The sequence below is a fragment of the Vanacampus margaritifer genome, chromosome 18, assembly GCF_051991255.1.
Source record: "Vanacampus margaritifer isolate UIUO_Vmar chromosome 18, RoL_Vmar_1.0, whole genome shotgun sequence".
Lineage (NCBI taxonomy): Eukaryota > Metazoa > Chordata > Actinopteri > Syngnathiformes > Syngnathidae > Vanacampus > Vanacampus margaritifer.
In genome coordinates this window covers 10652364-10665152 of record NC_135449.1, presented here as the reverse complement: position 1 = coordinate 10665152, position 12789 = coordinate 10652364, and the positions used below count along the sequence as shown (strand labels likewise).

At 38.7% G+C, this 12789-nt stretch overlaps 1 protein-coding gene across 2 annotated transcripts; it reads right to left on the bottom strand.

The window, feature by feature from the left end:
• Positions 1–508: 508 nt before the first annotated feature.
• On the bottom strand, positions 509–12624 carry ubtd1b (ubiquitin domain containing 1b). 2 transcript variants are annotated; one of them, XM_077550369.1, is made up of 5 exons: positions 12230–12624; positions 11926–12152; positions 4966–5193; positions 4724–4881; positions 509–3141 (listed from the first exon to the last, which is right to left on the bottom strand). In XM_077550369.1, the coding sequence occupies exons 2-5, from the start codon at positions 12005–12007 to the stop codon at positions 2872–2874; spliced, it is 738 nt and encodes a 245-aa protein (XP_077406495.1). In that variant the 5' UTR covers positions 12008–12152; positions 12230–12624; the 3' UTR covers positions 509–2871. The 2 variants fall into 2 exon arrangements, with proteins under 2 accessions (XP_077406495.1, XP_077406496.1); XM_077550370.1 differs by having other exon boundaries at positions 12304–12624.
• Between the last annotated feature and the right edge of the window lie 165 nt (positions 12625–12789).

Below are 12789 nucleotides of genomic sequence, written 5' to 3'. Positions count from 1 at the left end.
CTGTTTTTCATTAGATTGATTAATGTTTAAGACTTGTGTTTTGTTGTTATTCCTCTTGCTGTAGTTATGACTTCAATATTGCGTTAGGATGGCGTATGATTGAATTACATTCAAACGACGTGTTACGTCGGAACCGAACTCCGACATAGAGGACTTCCAAGTTCCTGTATTTCTGATTTCAAATTATTTTATTTTTGGTAGGCCATCTAATTAAGATGCTTTATTTATTCTTTGAAGGAAATTAAATAAATTAAGATAATTCGGAATTTAAATACACATTTTTCTACTTTTGACGTAATGTCATTCAAAACGGTACGTAGTGCTGTACTTTAAAATATTGCAGCAAAAAAGTTCATGTATTTTTGACGTAATAATTAAAAAAAACACATATATATGACTTGCTTGTCCTAGCATTAGTAAATATGACAAACATCTACCATTGACTTAATGATACACTGACCTATGCTATGAGTAACGGGAACAACATGATTAAGGGAGAAAAAAATGATCACATCAACAATTTTTAATAATTCTTATTTAATTTGTAAAAAGATGAGCTCCCAGTTGAGAGGTCATAGCGACAGCTTGAAATACAAAGTGTCAAAGGTAAACAAACAGTTGACACAGGTGTTTGCTGATTCATACATAGGGTTGTGTCTGTTCCTATTCGAATATGGAACTCGCGTACACACAGCTGGTGCTATATCAAATTCACGGTCAACTAGGCCTATGTCTATAGTGTATTTATTGCACATATAGAGAAAAATCTTATTCAAGTTTGCATAAGATGAATAAGAAATCTACCCGTAGCAAGAAGCTCTGTCTAACAAGCTGAAATGAACTAAAGTCTTGCAACGGTGATTAAAATATTTTTCCATGATTGTACTATTTTTAAAAATAGCAGATGTAAAGCAGTGATCTTAAAAACAAAGCATTGCAAACCAATGATGTTGCCTGCTGTAAGAGGCAATATCGACATAACAACAGCATAAAAAGTACGACAGCGACCAGCAGCACACAGCGTAAAGGCAAGTCATGAGACAAAAGATGAGTCACTGCATTGCACTGACTCTGGTTTAAGTTCAAGTGTAGTTGCACTTTTGCTACGGGGGCGGGGTTTCCAGCTTAAAAATTTACCTGATAGCTATTTAATAGCAATAAAAGTTGTTCATTGCAGTTTTTTCTTTGCTCCAGCAAATGGGACAGTTTGCCTTCCAGACAAAACAAAATAATGATGTGCACTGTGTAGTGGTACAGTACGTAAGATTTGTACTGTTATCTACAAATGGGAAATCAAAACATTATTCGAAATCCAAATCAACAGTGGACTGGACCATTGGTTCATTGTTAGGGCGGGCATGAAAACGTATTTTGCGGGACTGATCGTTGACTGACTGCAAGTTGAAGCAAAAGAGTGAAAATTGAGTGCTACCATAACAACTAGCAAAAAGAACATCAATATGATGACAGCTATTGGAAGTTAGCAGGCTGCAACACGCCGTCGACGACGAACCCATTCATTGTGTATCTGGTGAGATGCAGGCACCCCAGACATACAGGGCAGATGCCCGGTGGGCTGATGCAGCGCTTTTTAATTATTATTTTTCCTCTATTTTACCCAAAGAGGCTGCTCCTCCTTAAAATGAACAAAGCCAGGGTTTTCTTTTGCAACTGTGAAAGATACATTTTGTCAACGTGCAGTCTAATTTTAACCTAAATCAGTGGCGAAAAGCTCTCTTTATTTCCTGGTAGGCTGTTACATCAGCACTTCCAAATATGGGCACGCTGGCTACCAGGGCGTTGTCTTTTCACACCGCCGTGCGACCCTTTCACACAAGTGCAGTGTGAAAAGGGGCTTTGACTTCAGTTTAACCGCGGCCCTAACAGAAAATGGATGGAATCCCAATTTAAGACTACAATAAAGGCCTTATGGCCATGTTTAAGACCTCTCCACAAAATATGATAATTTGGTATGGGCAACATAGGTTCAATATTATATCCTAATATAATAATATTGATTATAGTTTTTGGTTTGTTAAGACTGACAGGGAAAAAATAAATGAATTGATTAATAAATGATTCATTTTAGCCATAGTCGAGTGCAGAAACTGCCAGATGTCAGTCCAAATGTTGCCACTCATATAAAAGACTGTCCTGGTCTAGGACTGGAAATAGAGGCGGTTTCTACTGGGCCACAACAACAACTGATATTTTACGGTGGGGACAAAAACAGCTGGAACCAAAGAAAAAAGGCCCTTGGTAGTGTCAGTAACAGGCATTGCATCCTATTTGGATAGGAATTCTTAATTTCCTGAATAGGCGACTGCAGTTCCTGAAGAAGATATGCAATAATGTGATGGTGATATATTCCTGTACTCTCACACACACACACACACACACACACACACACACACACACACGCACACGCACAATCATTAAAAAGGACAACATACTGTAGGTTGGATTGATCTCAACTTTTCAAAGGGCTAGACTAGGAATTAAACTATCCACGTGGACACGAACCCTTTTTGTTTGTCTTGTAGAAGGCACACAAACTACAAGAGTTCTCTTAAAATGTGCAAAAAAGAAGCTCCATTAACATAATTTTCACAATATAAGAAAAATATTTTTAAAGAGATTGTTATCTTGCTTTCTGCCTTCCCCTTGGAAAGAAGTAGGATCGCGGTGACATTAAAGAGTCCATTGATGCCAACACAAACGCCTCCTCAAGTTCTCACCATTGGCACCTGGTTAGCGTCAGTTCAGATAAAAGAGCAAAGGCAGCGTCTTTGCAGTTTTAGTGGTAGCGTCATCCATTTTTGAAGAATAAAATGCTCCACGCTGCTTTAGGTCCTTCAGTTCTGACCTCAGCTAATCCGATTCAGGGGAGGTGGTGGCGCTGGAGGTTGTAGGTGACATTTTGAGTTGAGCCTGAGGGTTGACAATAACCTGAATGACAAAGTCCTTCTGAATCTTGGTGTCTTGCAGTCGCGTCTTGTCCGTAAGGAGTTTTCCTGAAAAGAACCAGCGCTGGTGGGCGACCTCGATGTCCTCCTGGGCGTGCAGCTGCTTCTTCAGCTGACCAATAGTGTCCGTCATGCTGGCGCTCAAGCGCAGGTCCTTACCTGTGGACAGGCGCACCTGCAGTAGACATGTAAGAATTACATAGGGGGGTATTACTCACTTTTCTTCCAGGAAAGCCAAAACCTCACTAGGGCTGCTCAATTATGAAGAAAACATTCATCACGATTAGTTTGGTAATAATTGAAATCACGGTTAGGACGATCATTGATTTTTTTGGGACAAAACAGGAAAATGTTTCAGGATGCACGATATTTATCGAACTAATAAAATATCTGCCGATTTGGGGAAAGATGACGTCAAATTTGATCAGCCTGATGGGTAAATTTTATTTTAAGGTCTGATAGATTTATTTATTATTTACCCCACAATAGACCACGTCGCGCTGCTTACGTCATCTTTCTCGCCTCTCGCTCCGGACCCGCCTCACTTGGCATAACCCAAGCCTGGCCCACACGAGTAGCAAACTAGCACGTAGCAATCAGCATGTCCTCACCACTCAACAACAACTCTTTAATGCCACAGTTACTGTCCGCCGTAACCAAGCCACAAAGCAAGCTAATGTGCGCATCTTATTTTTAAAAAAAAAAGTGTATGTTGCCTTCACGGCCCGTCCAGACCATGGGAAACTACATAATCCACCTTGTTCCAATACCAGTAATTCTGTAAACACTTTTGTCTATTTATTTGATTTTTTGGAGTTACGGTTGACAAATGTCAATGCATATAATTTTATCTACCGTTAACTTACCTCATCCTCATGCCCGATTGCACCGAAGCTTGAATAGATGCATTCCTATTGCATAAATACATTAATGTTTTTTTTTCAGATAAACCAGTAATAATTCTGTATTAATTTCCAAATGATGCACTTTTTTGTTTTGTATAATTATTTGTTAGCCATTTCACATGGCAAATGTTTGGCCTGTCAGTGTTTTTGCGAATGTTATTTTTAACAGCAAATTACCACAAATATTTGTATGATATGGAATGAAAATAAACATTTGAAAGGCACAAATTTGTTTACTGTTATAATCAGAGCTACTAAAATATCAGTTTTTCATTCCTGGATTCACAAATTGCAGATTATATGAAGACTACATTAAATATAAAAACATAAATTTAGCGATTATCAGTATCGGCCATACCAAGCATGAAATTATCGGTAGAAATTTTTCATATCGTGCATCACTAAAATTGTTTCAACGTAAAAATTCTTAATATAAATGGATGAAACAAAATTTATTAAATTAGTTATTTTAATATTTAAAAAAGGAGCAAATGTACACATTTAAACAACTCAAACTACTTAAAATTAGTATGAATAATCTTTTTTCTTTTTACGATTATGCTTATTTTGTAATTGTGGAGTGAAATAATTGAAATTGTAATTGAATTTTGATTAATTGCACAGCCCTAAGGCTCACTTTCACTTTCTTAAATATTCAGATTTAAGGGTTTAAGAATATTTTGGATTGGCCAAGAGCACTGCAGTCATAATGAATGAGTTGTAATCTGTCACAATAAACACAGAAGATTCTTTTGGAGGCGTGGCACTTGAAGGGCAGGATGCTACATGCAGACTTCATTGGGACTAATAAATTAAGAATGGAAAAAATTTAATACAAAGTGTCATCTGTACCTTCAGCTGAAATTCCTTCTTAGGCGCTACAGGAAGCGGCGGGCTGTCACTGTGATCATCGTCGCTCCGCTCTGAAATAAGGTTGATAGGCGGAGCCAGACAATAGACGGGCAGCTGGTAGCGATTGCCGAGTTCGTCGTAACACTCCGTCAGAGTACCTGGAATTTTTTTTTTATCAGAGTTTGCAAAATAAGATCAACTGGTTCTTTGAGGAAAGTTATGCATTTTGTGCTCTGGCTGACCGTGTGGCAGGGTGATACTGGCACCGTCGACGATGGCTTGGGCCAGCTCGTGGTCGTTGCACTCCAAAGCCACTGCGGCAGCCTTCAGGGCATCCCAGATCTCCTTGCGGCCATCAAACGCGGGCGCCGTGTCCCAAAATTCGTCACGTTTGCTCCGCAGCTGGCCCTCGGTCATCGGATAGTCGCTCTTCCACTTGGGTCGATCTTTCTTTAGCGGCTCATTACGAGCTGTCAACAGAAAGGGGACCAAAACATTAATAAATACATGTCACCCAGGTGCAGACAGGGTAGAGGCTTTTATTTATTTATTTGCATATATTTTATTAAAGGACTAATAGAAAAATTACTACAGGGCCAATCCATGCCAAATCACCTAGTAACCAAGCAGATTTAGATTTTAATAAAACTTGGTGTACTTGTTGCAGGCCCGCCGAATTTTGGCAAAAAGGGGCGTGGCCGCTTTCCTTTGACCCATCTCAGAAATTACTGGCTCAACACAAAACATGTATTAGAAAGGATATCCAACTAGTATCATTTAGAAGATATTACATATTTTAGTAACCTTTTGTCAACTTTTAGTTGACCTTGAAAATGACCTTGTGGATCACGTGACCTTAATTTTTTTCATGAACTGTTATCTCTCACGTTCTCTAAAACATATAAAAGTTTCATAGTGATGTCTTTTTTCAGATATTCATTGAAAGTTGAATATTTAACATGTAAATAAATATTTTTGGGCTTTTTTGTGTTCTGTATGGATAGCACACGCTTTGTCAATGACAAAAAAGTAAACCTTGTAAAAATCGGTTGGGAAAAATTATGGCTTCATTTAAAACTCCATTTTGCCTGTACCAACATGGCTGCCACGTAGGCACGTCAGCTAACTGGGCTGCTACAGCGCGATGGCGTATCTAGTCTTCTCTTTATATCTGTGACAATATTGCTATTCCAAAATGGCTGCCACGTCATTCAATGCAACAGCGCTTTCGCATTGATTTTGGGATGTGGTTGCCATTTTGGGCTTGCAATATCAATAGTGAACATCAACAGCATGTATGCTAAAAGACAAAGGCATTGTACAGAGAATATTTTTTTTTGCGAACACACTGCATTATTTCTTCATTAAAAGTGTGTTTTCATTTATCTTTATATTATACAGCAATTATTTTTGTAACCATATTAATGATAGACATACGTTTATAAATTTGTTCTGGGGCTGGAACAGACTAATTACATTTCCAGTCATTTCAATTGGAAACAGTACCTCAGTTTGCGAACATTTTAATTTACGAATGGGGTTACGGAACAGATAAAAATTGGAAACCAAGGTCTCACTGTATTAGAAGTTAATGAACACATTCAAGTCAATTTACAAATGGTGAACAATGTCATAAATAACAAAGCAACATGAATGTGCACCACAGGAGGACGGGTGCAGGATTTACTTCCTAATATGATGTCTCTAAATCCACACAGTGGCATCTACTTTAGGACATCCAGCACAACTCTAACTATTTGGAACATCATTCAGAGTTTGCAATATGCATGAAGCACGTGTAGCTGTTATCTATGGAACTTTACTTGTGTTTCTCCCGTCATCAAATATTAACATTCACCACTTATCTAATAGGGGGAAAGACTGCTGGGTGCATGCAGATTTTTTTTTTTTTTTGCACGAGAGTTTGCAATCCCTTCTTTAACAGCCACATTAGCTTGTATCATCAAACTCGCATGGAGAAAAATATCAATTAAAACTTCTTAATTATTACCAGGTTCCCATTCACTGAGATGGCAAGCAATGGAAACTGAAGAGTGAAAAAAAAAGGCAAATCTAAGAAGGTCACCTTTCTTTCAAACTAATTATTTATCATTCAGGCGGCTTAGGGAGACGGCCACGGTGTAAGATTAGTACATACGGTTTCCTCGCAAGCACTCCCTGACAATTACATATCCCCAAAAATGGGTCAAAAGTTGTTTTTTTCTAAATAACAAAAAATGGCTTCTGGCTGTTGTCTATAGTACATATAAAAAATATTGTGAAACCCCTGGTCGAACATCGTAGAATTTATTAGGTTTCAAGATAAAATTTTAGGAAAAATATCATCTTAAGAGACCTCAGAAATGAGAGATTTCTGTTGAGTATCGGTTTCAAATTCAAGGCCTGGGGGCCAGATGTGGCCCATCATGTCATGTATTATGGCCCGCTAAAGCAAATCGCATTTGTCTATTTGATTTAAAGTGTTCCCTCGTTAAACGCGGGTGTTATGTTCCAAAAACTACCCGCGATAATGGAAATCCATGTTAGTTTTATTTTTATTAATTTTTGTGTATGTTTTTTCGTTTTGGTATGATTTTTAGTTTATTATGAATGTTTTTTTCATTCATCATATGTCATTTTTTTCCATTAAAAGTATGCTTTTTTTATTTACTTATTATACAGCACAGTATATATCTTTTTCGCTTATTCTAAATGTTTTTTCGTTCATACTATATTTTTTTCATTTACAATATTATATGTTTTAATGCTAACACCTCACCACCCATGCACTTTTAATAGGCTTTAACATTTTCTCACATACTGTATCTCTTATTTAATTACAGTAGGCCTATACACTGTGTTCAAACCATTATAGATGTTAAAATAATAATAATAACAATAAAAATGAATTGAACTAATATCCAAAACATTTATTTGAGAAACAGAAATATAACAGCAATCATCAATCAATTTATTTCCAGGCCGGTTTGTTTTCCTAAAAAAAATTATAACAATAATACTTTTTTTTTTAAACACACAACAATAAAACAGCTGTTAGAAATGACAGTTATGACACTCTTAATTTGAATGATGATGATACGAGGCTGAGAAATCTATTTTGACAGGGCGGCTCGGAAGCACATTGCTGCTGGTGGTTGGCATCTGCCCTCCTGGGTCTATTATATTCCAGGTTGTGAACGCCACGGGCCATACACCGTTGGAAAGGTCTCGTCGTGATGATTTTGCCTGTATGTCCCAGGTAGGACGTAGGGTTGGCGAGATACAGCCACCCAAAGACCTCCAGGACAACGAGAATTTTCAAAAAGTAACCCCGCCGGTAATGATTCCCATCCCGGGTAAAAATCCGGCGTTTGTACGACGAAGCCGGGAGATACAGGTTCTGGAGATACGGCCACCCAAAGACCTCCAGGACACCGAGGATTTTCAAACAGCCACGACTGGTTCGGGCGGACAATCTTAATTTTAATGATGAAGATATAAGGCAGGACACGTAAACCCATTTTGATCGTGGGACCGCATTGCCGCGGTGCCCCCGAAACTCCACTCGAGCGCTCGTGGCCGGCGCGGGCCCGCGTCAACCGTGGGGCAAGTGGCAGACGGCGCGCTGACGTCGGACGCCGCGTGCATAAACTGTTTAAAAAAGAAATACATTTTAAAAAAGCACGCTGTAAAAAAAAAAAAAAAACACGATGTAAAAAAAATCTGCGAAACAGCGAGGCCAAGAAAGATGAACCCACGAGGGAACACTGTATATCAAACGGGAATGTATATTGACAAAGTGGTACACGTCTCTATCTTGGCTGCGCAGGAGTCAGGACTATAAGGTGAAATAAAATGACAAATTGGATTTACCGCTTATTCAAATTAGCCATCAAGATCACATTAGCGTATTTATACACTATGATGTTACTTATTAATTTTTCATGGCAACTGCTTGAGTGTGGAATAGGTTATTTCTATTTTCATTATTTCCTGTGGGGGAAAATTGTCTAAACAAACTAGTATGTCCTGGAATGTCTTTCTCCTTACAGAACATGAACACAGAGGATATGCACTTTAAGAAGATATGGGCCACTTTCCTTAAAACGCTGCTTATCTTATCATTATAACACTTTAGCCTTCTGTGACTACAGATTAAAAAAAACACACACACACACAGAGGCTCTCTAGTCCCAAACACACTGGTTTCAAAGTGAGTTTTTTTCCCCCACCTTTTTGCCAGATTGTTGTTAGGTGCCCATGTGGGATTTGGGGTGGATGTCAACCCACAAGTGTGCTGTCTTCCAAGGTAGTCTTAACAGCAGAGGAACACCGCCAGGTTGTAAGAGAGAAGTGTCAAATTCAACACCTGAGACTCACTGCGTAAGCCCTTCTGCATTAAAAGCAATTGTCACAGTTGCACTGACATCCTCGCTCGTGTCATTGTGTGTCAACGTGCACCTCTGACAGGACGATGTTCCGCTTAGCGTTCTGTCTGGAAGAGACAGGCAAATAAAACACACCTCTACTTTTATACCTCGAATGCGACAGTTTTAAAGAAGGCCATTTTGAAAACGGCTTCTGTCATTGTTGCTCGTGCTTGTTCCTCATTAGGGTTGCGGTTAACCTGAAGCCTTCCCAAATGACTTTGAGCAAGAGGCTGGGTACACCCTGGAATGGTCGCCAGTCAATTGCAGGGTAGTCATGAGTCAATGAGTAGCCTTTTCCTGACTAGACTGCGCACATATAATTAGAGAGCTCAGACAAAGGCTCACAATTAGATTTGGAGGGAAATGATTTTAAACTGTGACAATGCAATGACAATACTTGACTATTCAGAAATGCAAAAACACGCTTATGGAAAACGTGTTGTGATTCCAGTAGGTCAACATGGAGGGAGTGGACATGTTGAGACTTGTTCGTTTTGATTTGAGGGGGGGGGTGGCTACAAGCCAGGCTTGGCTTGAGGTCCTTGCATCAGAGACACCTCCCAATCACGTGATGTTGACACCATTAAGATGCCGAAGATGGAATTTTTTATTTAAACAAAAAAGAGACACGCAAGAGAAAAAATGACAGGCTCTCGGGGGTTTTGAACATTCTTGACAACAGGGTCCCCCCACACTCAGTCATGAACTCGTGTGTCTATTTATATTAGGCCTCCCGTTAAAGTGCAAAATGGCTTTTGATTCAAGGTTGCGGCTAAAAAAATGACCCGCTGCGTATTGTATCATTAGTTTTTGCAAAATATGTCAATGTCCTGCAACAAGTGATATTAGTAAGTTCTGGCCCCAGGGAGGAACCCAATTTCTAATTTGAGTCTTCAGCTGAAAACATTTGGGAACGCCTGTTAGAGATGATGGGCTTTGTTGTTCTAAATTCTAAAAATAACGCTAACTGAAAAAAGTTCAGCCAAATGTGATCAAGGGAAATTTATTTGTTGAACAGCAAAGCTCCATAACAACATTCATCAATGCTGTCTTCAAAGTCTCTAACCACCAAGTAATCAAAAGGAATTTTTATGTGTCATAGTGTGCCAAATTTCTCTTGAATTGTTTTCTGGATCAGAAACTATGCAGTCATTCAGAAAGCATGCGTATTTGCGTGCTGCTGCAGTTTAGTCTGGTTGCTAATATAATATTTACTCGTGTTAAGTGCTGCTGCAGACAAAAGAAATCAAAACATGGCAATATGCCAGTGTTTATCTTAGGAAGAATGTTCAAATCCGAGAAAGCAATAGACATAATAAAATTCTTCACCAATAATGACTGCATCATGGGTATTCTATTTGATAAAAGCAATAAAGACTATTTGTGTCATAGACATTAGGATCAGAAACCTATCTGTCAAATCCATTTGCATTGATCTTAGCTTGATTTGGGGCAAGGAGAGCCTAGTGGGCCTCCGGGCTAATAAAACGCTGGGGGAAAGCCTCGCTTTTACTTTGGAAAACAATGATTACCATGTTTGCCTATTTTCTGACATGTCAGGTTCCAAACCAGAAAAGGAATCAAAACGAACTTAAGTTTATGTGTTTTTGCACTGTCAATTTGAAATAATGGCATATTTTTGAACAAATTGACTGAAATTAAAACAATATTTTTTAAATCCAATTAATCAACAAAATAACAGATCAGTCATTCAAATAATCATTAGTTTCCGCCCCAATGTACCCATATCACAAGTTGTGAGCGAGATGCCAGATGCTGGGAGGATGTTGTGACATCAGCTGCCACCATTCTATGTGAACCTCACTTGTACCTCACATTTTGTCTATAAACACAAAGCCCAAAAAAAAATAAAAAATAAAGAACAGAGCTTTGTTGGCAGCAAACTTCAAAACAAGCAGCGGTGTGGCAGATGGTGATCAATTCTTCAAAAAAGAGGCCAAATTCCTGCTTCAAGCTGGGTATTGCCAATCCTAGTTGAAGTTTACTTTTAAACTAAACACAACACTAAGATTACAAATTGTGTATTTAACCAAACCATCAAATGATAGCTTGAAAAATGCCTAGAGAATAGCAGGGATATTTTCTTTATCTTCTGTGATAAACAGCAAAGCTTAGTTAAGATGAACTTCTGTTTTATCATCTAACCTTTTTGTAATATGCCTGAATGTATTATACTGGCCCTTGGTAAGGAAGGCAAGCACACCAAAATAAGCGCTATTCTATTTAAATGCATTATTACGGTTTGTTTCAATCAATTACAATGTTGTAGAGTGCTGTTATTATATGATTTCTTATTAAAAAGCATGTAAAAGTGTTTTTATGTGCATTTGAATTCATTTAAATAGGGAAAAAATATTAGATACAAAGGTTTTCAGCAGGACTGTGCCTCATACTTGACTCATTAGTTTACTTAATAAACAACAACTACACTTTCCATCGACCTAATGATGCTTTTAGTGGTATAGTACATCAAACTCGTTTTCAACAGAGTTGAAAAATAACAAATGCTCATTTTCGGAGGCTATTTAAAATCATTATCCCCATTGTTCTTAAATACTATTTTAAAAAAAAATGTTAGGGTGAATGGGTGATGGCACCACTGTTGAGAACCACTGTGCAGACTTTTGGAAAGCACCAGAAACTCAATGACCCAGTAATTTGATGCAAACCAAAGAGTGAAACACAATCACACGTGGTAAACATTACATTTCTCATTAAGAACGTGTGGTACTCCTGACATGGTGTTCTTACCTCCCCGACCACCGTTCCTGGACGAGCCTCTGCTCTGCGTATCATCCCATCGTTCCCAGTATCTTCCCACACATCCTCCCATGGTGAGAGGGGGGTGCACTCTGCTTCCAAGCGTCCTACTAACTCTGCAGGGGCCCCATTCCAAACTGTAGCCCAGCAGGGAGGATGGGCAGCGGGTTTTGGTGTTGCACGCCAAGCGTCCAGATCACTGCGTGTTACCTGTATCACTTGTGTTCAAATACGATTAAAAAGCGTCACAACTCGTGGGCCACAATACTAAGATTCAAAGACTTTGATAGATCACCTAGCGACTCCGTTTTCTTTCAAAACGTCCAGTTAGAAAACAAGGACAAATCAAAGGGTATCTTTGTCTCTTACTGTCACTCGTTGTGATGTTGACAAATCGTCCAAACACTTTTCTCGCCCCAAGCTAATCACGTTAGCCAGTTAGCTTCCGCGTCAGGAAAACACAAACTTCGAACACGAGTGGTATTTTCCCCAACAAATTTTGTTTTTTTTCCAGTGTGGAGACGGCCAGTAGCTACTGTTATCACCACAGCTCCTTTCTATTACGATACTCCAAAGCGATGTCTGTTGTTAATTCCCCATTTAAATCCTTAAATATTAGCCTCCTTCCAGCAAAAGGTTACTGACGGAGGTCTGGTCTACTCCACTGAACTTTTTCTTTGCGCCTGCGCATTCGCTTAGGTGATGATGAGTTCAGGTGAATCAGGATAAAGGTAGACATAATAATAGCTGAAAGCTCAAGAGAACACAACTATTAACATTATTCGTGACAAATTATTTTGTAAATTAGTTTTATAATCAATAACTATTGTCTTAAAATATAAATATTAATTCAAG